Source organism: Ylistrum balloti, unplaced genomic scaffold, assembly GCF_031769215.1.
Source record: "Ylistrum balloti isolate Yb309-2 unplaced genomic scaffold, AGI_CSIRO_Ybal_v1 Utg369846, whole genome shotgun sequence".
Classification (NCBI taxonomy): Eukaryota; Metazoa; Mollusca; class Bivalvia; order Pectinida; family Pectinidae; genus Ylistrum; species Ylistrum balloti.
Window position 1 is genome coordinate 727,351 of NW_026782001.1, and position 17,641 is coordinate 744,991.

Here is a 17,641-nt window from a genome sequence, read left to right on the forward strand (position 1 = left end):
AACCGGATTCCCCATTATCTGACCAAAAGGTGTGGGGGTTCCCCCATCATCTGACCAAAAGGTGTGGGGGTTCCCCCATCATCTGACCAAAATATCTGGTCTTAATTACGAGCAAATGACACTGGTCAAACATTTGTAATCTGTCATTCCATGTGATCGTTATGTGTGCCCAGCTGGAGGTAAATCTGCTGTCCTAGAAAGGGAGAGCGAGAGTAACGGGGTGTGTCGTACAACAATACGAGAACTGACGTCATATTTCCATTTATGTCTCGAATAACAGTAAGAGTTGGGGTGGTGTGCAAATCAAGAAACAAAAATTGCACGAGTTTGGAAAGTAAGTTAACAATTTGGTTTCGTGTGCAAAAAATGCTGCGCAGTAACATAAGGTCTAGCACTCATTCCCCATAGCTTAACATTCGTACATCTACTGGAACCGGTAAGTCTAATTCTTGTTTTCAAACTTTACTTTGATAAACAATCGATCAATGTACTAATCCATTATTGTCGTGCATAGCAAACTAATTGTTTCTTAAATGCTGATATCAGCTGTTGTTGCAAGCTTAACTTTTGGCGTCACACATTTCAAACATCACAGATTTCTATGAAATCATTGTATTGTTTCAATAGAGAGAAACGTGATCGTCCATTCTGTCTTCGTGAATTGAAAATTGTTTAATATGATTAAGTGATAGGTTTTGTTACGGGAATATATTTATTTGGATATTGACACAAACGTTTCCTCTTTCCTACACAAAAAGTAACATAAATTGAAACACATTTATCTTTGGGGTATAGACTAATGCAATGAAGTATATATCCAGTTATAAATATGTAAAGCTATTTTATTCAAATTAACGAACGTTTCATATACATTTCAAATGTATGATAAGCGATTCCAAAACAAAGGTTGGCAAGAAAGTGAAAGAAATTGTGATATATGACCTTTAGCAACTGAGATTGTTTGGGATTAATACAGTTCCCAAACCCAAAACGTTCGGTTGTAAGGGTAGCGTCCGATATATAAGGGTAGAGTCCGGTATATAAGGACAGAGTCCGATATATAAGGATAGAGTCCGGTATATAAGGATAGAGTCCGCTATATAAGGATAGAGTCCGCTATATAAGGGTACAGTCCGGTATATAAGGACAGAGTCCGGTATATAATGACAGAGTCCGGTATATAAGGACAGAATCCGGTATATAAGGACAGAGTCCGGTATATAAAGGTCGAGTCCGGTATAACGACAGAGTCCGGTATATAACGATAGAGTCCGGTATATAGGGACAGAATCCGGTATATAAGGGTAGAGTCCGGTATATAACGACAGAGTCCGGTATATAAGGATAGAGTCCGGTATATAGGGACAGCGTCCGGTATATAACGATAGAGTCCGGTATATAAGGACAGAGTTCGGTATATAACGATAGAGTCCGGTATATAGGGACAGCGTCCGGTATATAAGGGTAGAGTCCGGTATATAAGGGTAGAGTCCGGTATATAACGACAGAGTCCGGTATATAAGGGTAGAGTCCGGTATATAAGGATAGAGTCCGGTATATAGGGACAGAATCCGGTATATAAGGACAGAGTCCGGTATTTAGGGACAGAGTCCGGTATATAAGGGTAGAGTCCGGTATATAAGAGTAGCGTCCGGTATATAGGGACAGAATCCGGTATATAGGGACAGAATCCGGTATATAAGGGTCGAGTCCGGTATATAAGGATCTAAACTTTTGGTGGAAACTTCTGATAAAGAATTCGTTCTCCGACATGATCTTTTGACCTATATCTACACTGACGTAAAACGGGAAGTAAATTCACCAAACATTATTTACAGATATAGGTGTGTATATAAGTACATAATGTATACAAACAAGTGCCTCCTAATTAATGGCTTCCTACATCATCGTGCGTATCTTGTTATGCACACCCTAACGCGCTCAAGCCTCGCGCGTACTTTCCAACCTGTCATCAGCATTATCATCTCCAGTAAATGTTTCGGTCATACTTCTACAATGTTCTACATTCTCTACGCGTGTAAAGGCATTCCAAACATTCCAGACATTCCAGACATTCCAGACATTCTTATGCTCTGTTTATTTACCTATATAAATGACACAAGGAATATTGGGTTAATGTCCTTTTCTTCATTTTCAATAATAGTACGAACCGCTGAGTGGGGTATAGAGCTTACATTTAACAAATTAAATCTTAACTCTTAACGTCCGTAACATAATGTAACAAAAGGCAAACACATACGTTGTTCCAGAATCTGAACGTCCGTGTCATGACGTTTACGGACACTCTACAGGCAAACACACGTTGTTCCGGAATCTTAAAGCAAGCACAGTAGTTCATGTATGGATATTCGTTATTCCAGGTTTCTATATACAGAACATTTTATTCCATATCCTCAGGACATGTGAATTCTTTGAGGAAAGTGTTCTTATATCAAAACTGATATAGAATTTGCAACGAAACTGAACGAAACATACTCCACTAATTACACAAAATTCACTGGAACGAACGCATCTACATTTCCACATAAGTTAGGCAGCTCGCCCGCTTGTTCGATGCGTCTTTTGTCTGCCCTTTGAGTTGCCACACGAACTTCGGGCTACATGCATCCCGTGGCTGGCGCTATACCATCTTTGTGTTGTGATGTACTAGCTTTCAAAGTAATGATTGTGTGGTCCCATCAGTCAGCAATACTTAACACGTACCACATTTACATACTACTATCACACCAGCCGTTGTTTACCAGTGAGTATCAATTACATGTAAAATGTAGGGGCGACCATTTTCACGTTTACAAAATACAAGCTTCTTGTGCAGTCTACGTAGTTCCAATCAATTGCCTAATCAGTTAATTAATCTGTGCGTTATAACTATTCAGCTCAAAGAATCGGCATTAGGTCTTTAAAAACTACAATTGTTTGGGTAAAACATAGCCATTTATGATAATTTTCACATGCACATCTGCTTTTCTGTCAAGGTCAAAAGATTAAATAGTGGCGTGTTGTATATAAATATAGACCAAGGCCCTAACGGTATTGAGGTTATTTTTGACAACATGCACGGCCTGTCCATCACACCTCCTTTTTGAGGAGGGATGAATCACATAGAGAGTTCTAGCGATGCTCTGTTTGTGGTGTCTTGGCTAGTTTTCTCTCTATCCACCTCTCGCCATACACCGCCCTACTGCTTTCGATCTCCCTAAATTTTCTTATGGAAATCTATACCGAAAGGAAGATAGTAGTTTACACTTCGAGCACAGATTTAAACAACAACTGATTGTTACTCAATATTACTTCATTACGTATCACCATACCAAAGTGTTGAAATCCAAAAGATGCTCTAGGTTGTTACAATTCCTAAAACAATATGAAATATGGTTTGTATTGTATGGTCTGAAAATATAAAATAACTTATTAACTAGACAGTAGGTAAGCAGTCTTGCGAACAAATTTGTCCATTATAGAAAGCCTAACTAGCTGTGACGTCATAAATTGACAATAGGTTGATAGGTGTCTGTGATGAAAGATTACATATCACGACACAGTGGGTACTATATAATTGTAAGTCTACGAAATTTCTGATATAAGAAATCAATTCACAGAATTGATTATTCACAGAATTGATTATTCGCCAAAAATAATAAAGCATATTATTTTTTATTTCGATATCATAGGAATTCATTAAGACGTACTTTCTCATTTCAAAACGTTTAAATGGAAAACAATCTACAATCAAAGCTTGTCATAAACCCTCGATATGAACTTTACATACTATGTATTGTGTATACAATATAAGATATTTTTAGATATATAGATGTCTAGTTTAGCGCATTCATCACCGATCGTTGGTCCTGTGATAACGTAATATATTCCGACTACTTTTTCGTGTAAATAAATACAAAGAGTGTTAGTTAAAACATCTAAAGGAAATAAGAATGCTAGTATATCTTTTACATAACACCAAGTGTAAGGTTTTAGAAAACAGATAGTTACCACACACCTAACATTTCTATGGCGCCGATAAAACATTCGTTTTATGATATCAAAGTATCGCTATTATTATCATCCCTTAATACTTGTCTGTACTTTTGTGAATATTTTATGAACCTTCTTGCTGATATAGGTTGATATAATCTACGTGCTTTTGATGTTTCTGACGAAAACCAGAAGTACCTACAAGAACAATAAACTCGCACGTGACCAACTTTTGCCTTAAAACTGATACATAACACAGCAATCATATTGTACGCATCATTATCACCACTCAGTCAATTTCCGGGAGGTGTTTCTAGTCACATACAGGTAGGACAATAAACTACCAGACCTTTTCCATGAAGTTGTACCGACTCTTTCACAGTAGAATACAAAATGTCTGAATCATCGTTTCTAAATTATACAATTAGAAAATATAATTAAATGAAAGATTATTATCAGAACTGTTGTAGTGTAAGGGGTTTGAATTTCCGGTTTCAAAACTTCCTATATCATCGCCAAGCTATGGATGTTTATATGTGTGTATTTTTAAACTGGCAAAGTTCTATATACGTGGAGCAGATAGTTATTATATTACCAGAGTTAGGAAGAGTATGTATGTTTCCTGCAGAACAATGACCCCAGGTCATTTTTTCCACACAGACCGCTATGAGATACTACACATGCAGTTGTGGTATCGCACAACACACCAAACACATCGTGGGCACATTGTACGCGTATCGTGCATAAACCTTGTGAGATCACACCACTAGACTTGCTAGTGTTCGAAATTATACGATTTTATATTTTACAATACGGAACTTGAAAGTGAATCTGGCCACAGTCGCTAACATTTTGTAAAAACAGTCTTCAGTGCATATATTCTCTTCGTTTGAAACTCCGGAATAAAGGATATCCAGAAAACCATTATTTCGGTCTTCCTACACAAAACTTTCCACTTTTACCACACAATACTTTCCATTTTGCCACAAAATACTTTGCATTTTTGCTTCACAAAACTTTGCATCTTCGCTACACAACACTTTCCATATTTTTCTACACAACACTTTCCATTTTTGCGACAAAATACTTTCAATTTTCAACGCATCACTTTCCATTTTTGCTACACAACACCTTCCATTTTTTTCTAAACAACACTTTCCATTTTTGCGACAAAATACTTTCCATTTTGCTACACAACATTTTCCATTTTGCTACACAACACTTTCCATTTTGCTACACAACATTTTACAATTTTGCTTCACAACACTTTCCATTTTGCTACACAACACTTTCCATTTTTGCTTCACAACATTTTCCATTTTACTAAACAACACTTTCCATTTTGCTTCACAACATTTTCAATTTTTGCTTCACAAAACTTTGCATCTTCGCTACACAACATTTTCAATATTTTCAACACATCACTTTCCATTTTTGCTACATAAAACTTTCCAGTAAGAAAGTGTCCAACCTTTATCTTGCATACATACACCAATAGGAACCGGTTTTTATACATGATCTTGAATGTTTTGTCGATTTGGTAATTCTATTTTTAGCCCTTGTTAACATGTTTACAGTTTTCTAGTGTGTTGTTTCTCTTGGTTGTAGTGGTTTTCAGGGTTGTCTCCCTTCATTCTCAACTGTCATATAGCAGCTTTTACAACAGGACAGTCATATAGAATAGGACAGTCAAATACAGCTTTTACCACAGGACTGTCATATAGCATAGCTTTTACCTCAGGACTGTCATATAGCATAGCTTTTACCTCAGGACTGTCATATAGCATAGCTTTTACCTCAGTACTGTCATATAGCATAGCTTTTACCACAGGACAGTCATATAGCATAACTTTTACAACAGGACAGTCATATAGCATAGCTTTTATCTCAGGACTGTCATATAGCATAGCATTTTTACTTCAGGACTGTCATATAGCATAGCATTTTTACCTCAGGACTATCATATAGCATAGCTTTTACCACAGGACAGTCATATAGCATAGCATTTTTACCTCAGGACTGTCATATAGCATAGATTTTACCTCAGGTACAAATACAATACAAAGCGTAATCTAGATAGCAAGTAAGACCTTCAGTTCTGTGTATCAAAGTTTGAATCGAAAACTGAAATTGATAAATAAAACGAAATGGGAGTTAAACATTAGTAAAAGACATGGACAAAAACATTAAACAATTTTTCAAATCAGACTTATTTTTTAGAACTAGGAAAATTGTAAACGATTTATTATCTCAAGTTTTAAACCGATGTTAAGTTAACTAAGTGATGCACTGTTAGCACTAACGACTACGGTAAACTATTGTACTTATTTAGCTAAAATCCAGCCTCTGTAATGAGAAATCATGGCGCTGATTAATCTTTATTACTTGTTTGATGGAAACTATTAACCAATGTTTACAGTTTATGAAAATAATATCAGCGTGAGTGATGTAGATACAGTGTACATCAATAAAAGTCTTGAAATCTATTTATTTACAGATTAAAGCGTCTTGGACCGTGCAGCAGTAAATCTTCACTGTTGTTATTTGTAATACATGTAAACATAGTTTAAACGACATAAACGTACACGTGTTCTAAGTGTTGTGTTTTCCGCAGCATTATGTACAATTTATATTAATGCGTTTCACTCGAAATCGCACGTGCTCTACTCCTTTTATCAGAAAATAATGTTATGTTGCCGCCTGTAGGAATTTATGGGGTTTATACTTCAGGATTTTTCATTGTAGAAAAGGAAAGCCACGGTAGTTGAGTTTTTGGGAGGAAAGTTTATATTTAGACTTAATATCTTAAGTGCGATGGAGATGGCCTTAACGTGTATGTATCAGATTCCGTCGTTAAGTTCCTATTCAATTTGAAAACCTAGAGAATCAAACATTCCTCTTCTTGAGTGGATTTTCTTTCTTCTCACACAAACTTTTAAAATTAGTAAAAACACTCTTATACCTGGTGAACCTGTGTGCTGTTGTTTTTGTTATTAAACTTCACTCAGAAGTTACGTAACTTAATTACAGCCAACGCTGACGAAAATTTTCGTTTTCTGATAGCATTGTTCAAGCTACAAATTCAAATTTGTTTATTCCCCACATACTTAAGTACTGTATTCCACCGAGTTCTGAAATTGTCTACTTACAGTAGTGATAAAGGAAATTCTTGCCCAATCGACTTGTCAGACTGACTAGATACATGTAACATGCAAATTAGGTAACTGTGTGTAGCATTCCAATTGCCTCTTTAATCTGCGGAATTCTTGGTAAATACTGATTTCAGCTTACTGTAATATCACTTAAGTTTACTGTTGTAGCGTCAACAATGACACGGATATATTGTAAAATAGATATTTACCTTCGCACGTGATCCGATTGTATAAGAAAACACTGTCCATTTCATGATAAAAATCAAGCTCTCACTATTCTCCCACATTTTGGTGCATTTCTGTTCATGTAGCCTCGTTTTCGACAGACATAGTCACTGTTCTAAATAAAGCTTGAAATTGCGCTATTTTTAGGAAAGTATTCACGCCAAGGTGATCACTCTATTGTGCAATACTGCTAAGAAAACAGAAAAAGACATATGAGAACAATACCTATTTATGTTGGAAATTTACCCAGAGTTAGCTGCTGTTTATAAGGTGGGCGGTGACCACTTGTAATAATGAAAATATCACCTGATATGATTCGACTTTTAACAACATCACTGACAAATGACCTGGAAGGGGTCGCGACAGTTAGCCAATGTTGACGTGAAGGAAATTCCTTTGTCCAATCTGTTGCTTGTCTGAATAAACACAGTATTGAGTAAAGTGACAAAGACTCTGTAGTTAATAAAACGGAAATACATTCAAAACACATCGTCAACTATCAACGGGATGAGACACATTTCTATTGAAAACATTGGTGTAGTATCACCTCTGACCTCTGAAAAAATCAGCGCGCGCGCGCGCGCGCGCGCGCGCGCGCGCGCGCGCGGCGCGCGCGCGCGCGCGCGCGCGCGCGCGCGCGCGCGCGCGCGCGCGCGCGCGCGCGCGCGCGCGCGCGCGCGCGCGCGCGCGCGCGCGCGCGCGCGCGCGCGCGCGCGCGCGCGCGCGCGCGCGCGCGCGCGCGCGCGCGCGCGCGCGCGCGCGCGCGCGCGCGCGCGCGCGCGCGCGCGCGCGCGCGCGCGCGCGCGCGCGCGCGCGCGCGCGCGCGCGCGCGCGCGCGCGCGCGCGCGCGCGCGCGCGCGCGCGCGCGCGCGCGCGCGCGCGCGCGCGCGCGCGCGCGCGCGCGCGCGCGCGCGCGCGCGCGCGCGCGCGCGCGCGCGCGCGCGCGCGCGCGCGCGCGCGCGCGCGCGCGCGCGCGCGCGCGCGCGCGCGCGCGCGCGCGCGCGCGCGCGCGCGCGCGCGCGCGCGCGCGCGCGCGCGCGCGCGCGCGCGCGCGCGCGCGCGCGCGCGCGCGCGCGCGCGCGCGCGCGCGCGCGCGCGCGCGCGCGCGCGCGCGCGCGCGCGCGCGCGCGCGCGCGCGCGCGCGCGCGCGCGCGCGCGCGCGCGCGCGCGCGCGCGCGCGCGCGCGCGCGCGCGCGCGCGCGCGCGCGCGCGCGCGCGCGCGCGCGCGCGCGCGCGCGCGCGCGCGCGCGCGCGCGCGCGCGCGCGCGCGCGCGCGCGCGCGCGCGCGCGCGCGCGCGCGCGCGCGCGCGCGCGCGCGCGCGCGCGCGCGCGCGCGCGCGCGCGCGCGCGCGCGCGCGCGCGCGCGCGCGCGCGCGCGCGCGCGCGCGCGCGCGCGCGCGCGCGCGCGCGCGCGCGCGCGCGCGCGCGCGCGCGCGCGCGCGCGCGCGCGCGCGCGCGCGCGCGCGCGCGCGCGCGCGCGCGCGCGCGCGCGCGCGCGCGCGCGCGCGCGCGCGCGCGCGCGCGCGCGCGCGCGCGCGCGCGCGCGCGCGCGCGCGCGCGCGCGCGCGCGCGCGCGCGCGCGCGCGCGCGCGCGCGCGCGCGCGCGCGCGCGCGCGCGCGCGCGCGCGCGCGCGCGCGCGCGCGCGCGCGCGCGCGCGCGCGCGCGCGCGCGCGCGCGCGCGCGCGCGCGCGCGCGCGCGCGCGCGCGCGCGCGCGCGCGCGCGCGCGCGCGCGCGCGCGCGCGCGCGCGCGCGCGCGCGCGCGCGCGCGCGCGCGCGCGCGCGCGCGCGCGCGCGCGCGCGCGCGCGCGCGCGCGCGCGCGCGCGCGCGCGCGCGCGCGCGCGCGCGCGCGCGCGCGCGCGCGCGCGCGCGCGCGCGCGCGCGCGCGCGCGCGCGCGCGCGCGCGCGCGCGCGCGCGCGCGCGCGCGCGCGCGCGCGCGCGCGCGCGCGCGCGCGCGCGCGCGCGCGCGCGCGCGCGCGCGCGCGCGCGCGCGCGCGCGCGCGCGCGCGCGCGCGCGCGCGCGCGCGCGCGCGCGCGCGCGCGCGCGCGCGCGCGCGCGCGCGCGCGCGCGCGCGCGCGCGCGCGCGCGCGCGCGCGCGCGCGCGCGCGCGCGCGCGCGCGCGCGCGCGCGCGCGCGCGCGCGCGCGCGCGCGCGCGCGCGCGCGCGCGCGCGCGCGCGCGCGCGCGCGCGCGCGCGCGCGCGCGCGCGCGCGCGCGCGCGCGCGCGCGCGCGCGCGCACTTTACAATATTCAGCTGACGAGGTAAAATTGACTAATTTGTTCTAATAATAATCAGGAGACATCCGAAATGGACACGGAAGCTATTTCTTGTTACTGATACAGCTACTACAAGAAATATGCCACTTAAAAAAAAGGCTACGTTGGATGCAATTCTGACTCATAATATACACCTGAAATCCACGCGAGACTCCATCTATATAGAGGGTTCGAAACTAATTCGGGAATGCGTGCTATATACGCTTACATTCACCTGTATGTACTGCAGCGTTCCTCTCACTGATAACCATGAAATATGTTGTTTGTTTTTGTACCAATCCGTACAGCAATCGTAATAGCAGACATTAACTCTACCTATACTATATGTGGTCCGAAATGTCATCAGCTGGAGATGAAACTAACCGGTAAACTGCCTAATAAACTAGTCGATAAATAACATTTGAAAATTACATTACAAAATACCCTCGAGTGTTTCTGGGGAGGATATTGTAAGTGTACACATGTACAGGCTATGATAACCCAGCACGTGCTGATGTTATTGGTCTGTGTTTCGTCTGCTAAAACACTTGAAGGTGAAGCGGAGCGATGAGTAATACCATAAAATATGTGAAGGAAGTTTGGCAAACATCTATTCTGGTGAAATGTAAGCAACCTTTCATCCTGTAGCTGGGAACAAGCTTTCCTAAATTTACAGAAAGACCACAACAGCTATCTTTGTTTTACAACAACAATCGTTGCGTGTTTTCTTGATCAAACCTAATGGTTCTACACATCCATCTTATTGGGATTTGTAAGTTTCTCGGCTTGCTACATGGTAGTAAAGAGTTGTCGGGTTTTCAATTTATTTATTTTTGTTTTGTTTTTCTTGTCCAGCTATTTTGGTTCTATTCTCAATAAGTTTTATTTCTCTTTCATTCCAAACCAATCGTCGTTTTATCACATTGTAAGTATAGGTTTGAATAAATATTCAAGTATTCAGATATTTTCTATTTGTACATTGGAATCTGTTTTTGCTGAGAGAAAAGTTTTTAATTTATCTCTTCAGTCATTTATTCATTCGTTCTTTTATTTATTTATTGAAACTTTTCAGAAATCTTTATCATACTTGACATATGTTGATTTGCTTTATCACAAAAAATGGCATTGAAAGTCATAACTGAAACGTATGACCTCTAATTGTCCTTCACAGTATTTCACAGAGCTTACTGCCAATACATCCGAAGATTGCTAAGAGGTCTCACGATCTTGGTGCCTATAACTATACACCATATAGGTTACAGGTTTTCAGTCATAAAGATTAATAAAGTTGATAATTCATTTATACATGTTGTGTCAACACAAGGAAAATCCTTCTACCGACAAACAAACATTTCAACAACTATTCCAGTCTGTGTTGTACTTACTGAGGTTGGAATTATTGAAGGACATCATCAAAGTCGCTGCGGGCTCTGACCAGGGCCAGGTTTTAACATGTCACCCTTCACGTGGAGACATTTTATAAAGGTAGATTATCGGTAATATATCAATTATACGGTGTCAATGAGGTGTATATAAGGAAACGGTCGCCAGATTAGGTATGAAATGCTATTAAAATACAATTATGTGATACGTTATCCGTCAGAAGTATAATTTTAGAACAACCACAATTTATTGATAATGACTTTACGCCACACTAGACCGATGGGAAATTCACATTGGACACTGAAAGCATCACGGAACACATTATCAACGCTCACTGAAGTTTTAAATTTTTTTAATATGGTGTTCTGATAGCCGACTTGTTGGGAAGATCGGGTATTGCATGACTTAGTTAATGCCTGGTAATAAGCTGTACGGATTTTCTTCAGATCCTAATTGATGTCGACAGTAATCACCTTATGTACATGACATTGCCAACACGTTCACTGGAGAGACATAATCTCGGAAACATGCAATGTCGTCATTTTACATTCTCTTTAGATTTAATCTTCAAATGTCATAATACACTTACAGCCCCACCTTACCTGACGCGCATGCGTGGAAAGACGTAAAATTCTGAAGGTAGATTACAGTATATGGTAGTTTAACGAAATCAATATTGCTGCTTTAAAGAAGACTAAATTAGGTCCCAGCGTATTCACTTTAAATATGCACACCTATTTGTTTGGTAAGAAGGAGTTACAACATAGTGCTGCTTGCCTTTTTGGTTTTAATTGTATTATTCCTGTTTCACTTTATCATTATTATGTCTTAATGTAAATGTTTTGTCAGTGAATAACATGCAACTGTTTTTCTAAGACTTCAGAATGTTCTGTTTTTATATCTTGTGACATTTTAAAACACATACCATCAATGTTGTACAAGAATAAATATCGATTTTATACGCTATTTAATTGTATTTGGTAGTAAAACGACAACGAAAGAATTCTTAAAATGTAACCTCGTGTCTACATTGTATGTTAGACATAGATGTATGGTTATCGTTTGTAGTCGTATCTCAATACACACAAAACAATATGTTTAAGTGCCTAAGTGTGGCTAAAACAACGATAATATAACACGGAGGTTCTTGAGAATTATACAAGGAAAATGACTGTACGCAACATAGGGTAAACAGCCTCTGTTTCATCGACTACATTTACAATGTTAATCTTTCTCTAGAGGATCTAGACATTAACAACAGATATAGAACATTTACAGCAGGTATGGAACAGGTATAGAACATTTACAGCAGGTATGGAACAGGTATAGAACATTTACAGCAGGTATGGAACAGGTATAGAACATTTACAGCAGGTATGGAACAGGTATAGAACACTTACAGCAGGTATGGAACAGGTATAGAACACTTACAGCAGGTATGGAACAGGTATAGAACATTTACAGCAGGTATAGGACATTTACAGCAGGTATAGAACATTTACAGTGGATATACAACATTTACAACGGATATAGAAAATTTACAACAGGTATGGAACAAGTATTTAACATTTACAGCAGGTGTGAAACATTTACTACACATATAGAACAGATATAGAACATTTGAACATGTTCAGACCATTATTACTCTGTAATACTAAATCATAATTCGTCCATGTTTCATTGTATCTTTCAGATAGTTACCCCATAGACTAGCAGCATGCCGTTTAAACCTCCACAGCAGGCCAAGTGTCCAAAGTGTGGAAAATCGGTTTATGCTGCCGAAGAAAGGGTTGGAGCAGGACAGAAATGGCACAAATTTTGTTTTACCTGTGGTTAGTAACGATGTAACCATTTAAAGTATCTCGATGAATATGGAACCCCCGGCATACACTATATACATTTAGTTGGGTATACAGTTTTAACTAAGAAATTCTGTTTTCATGGGGCTGAAATTCCGAAACTAACATCCAACAAAAATGAAAAAAAAAATCAATTAATTTTACAGTTTAAGATTTTTTTCCCTTCCACCTCTGTACCGATTTGTTCCTTTCAGCGAGGAAGCTAGTATTTCAGCTGAGCTTCGTCACAGTAAAAAGACATTGTTTTAAAGTTTCCTAATTCTATCATCAGGTGCATCGATATCTGCTGATACCAAATTTATCCAGTTGCTACAATAACGAGATACTTATAAATTAATCAGTGTAACAAACCATTTGTAGAGATCTAAATCCTATTGTCCTATTGTATGAAAACTATTAATCCGGGCTGTTTACCTAGCGAGAGACCAGATTCCACTTGAATGCAAAACCTTAATGGGCTGTTACCCAAGAAAAATCGAATTCATGCACTGAAAAATTATACAAAAGACACACAAGCGAATAGCATCTGTCAATACCAATTTAGAATAAGATAGAGTGAAGCCAAACTTTGAATCAAACTGCATCAAATAAATGTTTCGTCCTTCTAGGACTCGTTAGCGACGCTAATGGCTTTTTATTTTGAAACCTAGGAACCGACTGAGGAAAATTTAAAGTGATCCAACCAGTCGAAATCTAGATGGAGAGGAGCGTCAATCCCATATTCAGTTTAGATTTCCTAATGTTCATATATCTGATATTTAGAAAAGAACTACAAGTACACCTGTATCTACTGAACCGTGCCACTGTTCGAATGAATTCAAACACGACAAACGTTACGACAAACCCCGGGGAACAAACAACATAACTCAGGGAAACAAGATAGGACAAGGATGAGCTCAACACTGGTCATTTGTCTGATGAAGATGACCATGTAGTCATCGAAATTTCACACTATAATCTTCCATTGGTTGTGTTATAAGATGAAGGTGACCATGTAGTCATCGAAACGTCACATTCTACTGGTTGGGATATAATAACTTCTATTCAACCCGAACCCGAAGAAAATGTCTAAAAAAAGATAGGAGAGTAAGGAATCCATTAAAAGCGTTATCCAAAAAATGCACGTTAATGTTAAATAAGTGCCAGACACAAAAAAGATCGGAACAAATGACTTATCTATGGTAAATGTTGAGAATACTGTTATATTCATTTATGAATATCGAATAGTGCGGATGTTCTGAACTGCTCCTAGTACATGTTAGGGATTCTATTTACAGAACTTAATGTCAAACGATTTCAAAGCATTTCCCCACAAACGAAAAAGTCATTAGCGGTGCCTTTATGTGATAAACGTTTCTGTGTTGTGTTAATCCTAAGTTTATTGTTTGTATGATTCAATTTGTAGGTGTTTGTAACAAGATGCTGGACAGCACCACCGTGGCCGCCCATGATGGTTTGGTATACTGTAAAACCTGCCACGGCAAGAGCTTTGGACCTAAGGGATATGGTTTCGGGAGTGGTGCCGGTGCTCTGAGCACGGAAACCGGCGCCCAACACGGCGTTAAAAAGGGAGAAATGAGGCAAGTTAGCAAAATCAAAATCGAATCATTATGACGTGTGTGGGATTTTTGTTTGATAAATGAGTGAAGGCTTGACTCACTTTAGATTATATGACTGTAATTAACGTATTATGTTTTTTTAACATAAACAAAAATCGTTACAGTATATATTCCATCGATGTTCAAATAATTGCCCTACTTACACTCTATATCTTGTTTGCCTTTATGTAGTTCAGGACCGTGAACATGATAGGATACACTCCGTATCGTGAAAATATGAAACTTTTTTTTTCAGTTGACAAAGTTTTGAGTTGGTATTACAGTTTTCTGCCAAGTTAGAAAATCATGTTTTTATTGATTGTATATTAATCCGAGACGGCTATCATCGTTATAAATTATCAACAAATTACCATTTTATTCTAATTTACAACCATTTCGGTCGATGATAGATATTGTATATAGAGTCTGAAAGGAAATGACATAAAGACTTCGTAGTGAGTAAATCACTCTTCACTTGACTTATCAATCCTTAAAGCCGTTGGTGACCTCATAAAAACTGTACAACATAGCCAGATATGCCCCTTCTTAATATCTACTCTAACAAACTAATGCTTATTTATGGAAATACCTCCTGATTATCTACATGTATATATCCCTGATTCAGCTCATGCGCATCTTCTCTTGGATAAAAAATTCCAGAATGTAGTTTTTGTTCGTTACGAATATCTCGGGGCTGACTCAGATATTCCAATTTAAATGTTACAAAGTGTACCCACTTCCTTTTTATCCGCCGATGTATGTAGATTCGTCGCCTGCCTTGATCGTTGACCGTCAAAAATGTAGCTATAAATATATCTTCTGCAGCAAGCTTATTTAATCTCTATAAAGAAAACACAGTCTTAAATTGCATCTTCGTCGCCGACTTTAATATGTACTTGTAATGCTAAGTAACGCAATGAAGAAGCACACTGGTTAGAGTAAGACATCAGATACATTGAGCTGAACACAATCACCCAGTTAACATGCTATGGTTTTCATTTGGCGTGTGGAAATATTGTTTCCACATAAGAAAAACGGCTGGCCTATTGCATTATGTTACTTTTTCGTTTTAATTGTTTTAGTAACAAGCCCAAAGAAGCCGTCATTGGAGGTACTTCTGGTCCCGGCCCCCATTGTCCTAGGTGTGGAAAAACGGTCTACGATAACGAGAAGGCAATCGGTATCAGCATAGTGAGTATTAAACACCATCTATAAAACATAAGGACGCGAGAAAGAATCCCAGGTTAGCTAGAATATGCATTAAACTGATGAAGGAAGCTTTAGTGGATACTACCATTGATATTGCTTAAGCTCCATTAACTGAGTCATTGTTTAGTGGTTTTGAAAGTGCACTGATGCCAGGATTGATAAAAAATGCGATATGATTTTGCTTTTTTAGGAGTCTCCGTGTCAATCTCTTTCTTTTGATCGTATTTAGCCCTAGATTTATTGAATTTGAGCTTGGATTGTGATTATGTTGACATATCGTAAATATGATGAGCCTAACAACATTCTGTATTTTTATCGGATGTCCTGTATTCTTTAGTGACAAAATTATCTAAAGATCTAAGAAATGGATAAAGTCATTGTGTATACTTTTTATTCTTTACATCATAATTGCCTATGTATGCATTTATTTGTTTATTTACTTATTTATATCTCTAATCATTTTTTTTATTAACAGCCATTTCATAAATCCTGTTCCAAATGTAAAACGTGCAACAAGAGCATCGACTACAACACAATGTCGGAACACGAGGGCGATATTTACTGCAAAGGTAAGCACTATACGTAGAAGTCAAGGTCATAAACTTATTGGTTTCATTGAAGTCATTGTAATTAAATCTACATTTGTATAAGACGTTTTTTGTGATAACCATGCTATCATTTTTAATTTGTTATGGTTATTACTTCTGACACTATGCTATAACAGTTGTCGCCTGAAACGAGTTTTCAAAAATAAATTTCATTCAATGATATGAAAACATTAAACACGTGTTTTTAAAATGTTATTATGGACTAGTAAATTTCAGATAAACGCTTTGAAAGTTATATTTCAACATTTCTTTTGATTCCTATACGGTTTTCAGTAATATTGTTTAAAAAAGCGTTACTGATAAGTGCACCTCTGTCGAATGGCGGAATAGTAACTACGCTTAAACACCTACGAAAGATTATGTATGACATTGTACTGTTACTTAATACCTGTATATTGCTTAATATATTTTGTTAAATACTTGTATGACGTCAAGCGTTAAGGCAAGGTTATGACATACAACCTGTCATTTTGTAAGAATTTATGAATGGCATCACACTCTTTACCAGAAATGACATAGGTTTCGACGGCAGATGACAGATATATATCCATAATGTTTTCATGTATTGTCATTTTTCGTTTCAGGATGTTACGCAAAGAATTTCGGACCGCATGGATTTGGTGTTGGCACATTGGCTTAAACTATTACATGAAATCACTAATTACTTCCCCAAACCTTCCTAACTCTCCGGTCTATCCGTTTACACGGAATGTGTTGATAGGCCATATATATCTTCGTTTAGTCAAGTTAAACGTAGAAATCACACGAATATGTCTTGTTTATATTTCTTTAATGCTTGAATGAGTCAAAAGAATGTGTCATTGTCAATAACAAGGTGTAAATAAATGAGAAATACAAATTAACTTAATATCAATAAAATATTGTTAGAGTTTTTATTTGCAAATGTGAAAAGGTATCGTTGACGTTTTGGTGTATCTTACATTTTAAGTTAATTCAAACATGATTTTTTTTTTGGGGGGGGGGGGGTATTTGTTTTTGTTTGTTTGTTTTGTTTTGTAAATTTTAGATAATATTACAGTCATTCAAGGAAGTAATAGAACAAAACACATTGTAATTCATTAACAACAACATAGCACACAGAAACGCGAGAAACTAAAAGTAACGTATTTAATTCAATAAATATTGCTGATGAATGCAGGATATAGGATAACAGAAAATATCAATACTACATGCTGAATGAGCATCTCAAACATTTTAGAAGGTTGTTAGTATTCTCCAAAATACACTTGGTATCTCTAGATAGGTCCCTGTTCATATTCAGATAAAAATGTTTACTGTCTCTTATGCGATAAAGTCGTGTGGTCGATGATCGTTAGTATGGCTGGTGATTTCGTAG

At 41.6% G+C, this 17,641-nt stretch overlaps 1 protein-coding gene across 1 annotated transcript; it reads left to right on the forward strand.

Moving 5' to 3' along the window:
* The first annotated feature begins 418 nt into the window (after positions 1-418).
* LOC132545394 (cysteine and glycine-rich protein 1-like) lies at positions 419-17,163 on the forward strand. The gene is made up of 6 exons (XM_060209081.1): positions 419-436; positions 12,704-12,842; positions 14,275-14,449; positions 15,550-15,658; positions 16,152-16,245; positions 16,869-17,163. Exons 2-6 carry the CDS (start codon positions 12,728-12,730, stop codon positions 16,922-16,924), a joined length of 549 nt encoding a protein of 182 aa, XP_060065064.1. The 5' UTR covers positions 419-436; positions 12,704-12,727; the 3' UTR covers positions 16,925-17,163.
* Positions 17,164-17,641: the final 478 nt, after the last annotated feature.

What these genes read in the sequence shown, in the direction of transcription:
- LOC132545394 (XM_060209081.1), top strand. Translation starts at nt 12,728, where the DNA reads ATGCCGTTTAAACCTCCACAGCAGGCCAAGTGTCCAAAGTGTGGAAAA. An exon ending in CAAATTTTGTTTTACCTGTG is followed by an intron (nt 12,843 to 14,274) that starts GTTAGTAACGAT and finishes TTCAATTTGTAG; the next exon opens with GTGTTTGTAACAAGATGCTG. An exon ending in AGGCAATCGGTATCAGCATA is followed by an intron (nt 15,659 to 16,151) that starts GTGAGTATTAAA and finishes TTTTATTAACAG; the next exon opens with CCATTTCATAAATCCTGTTC.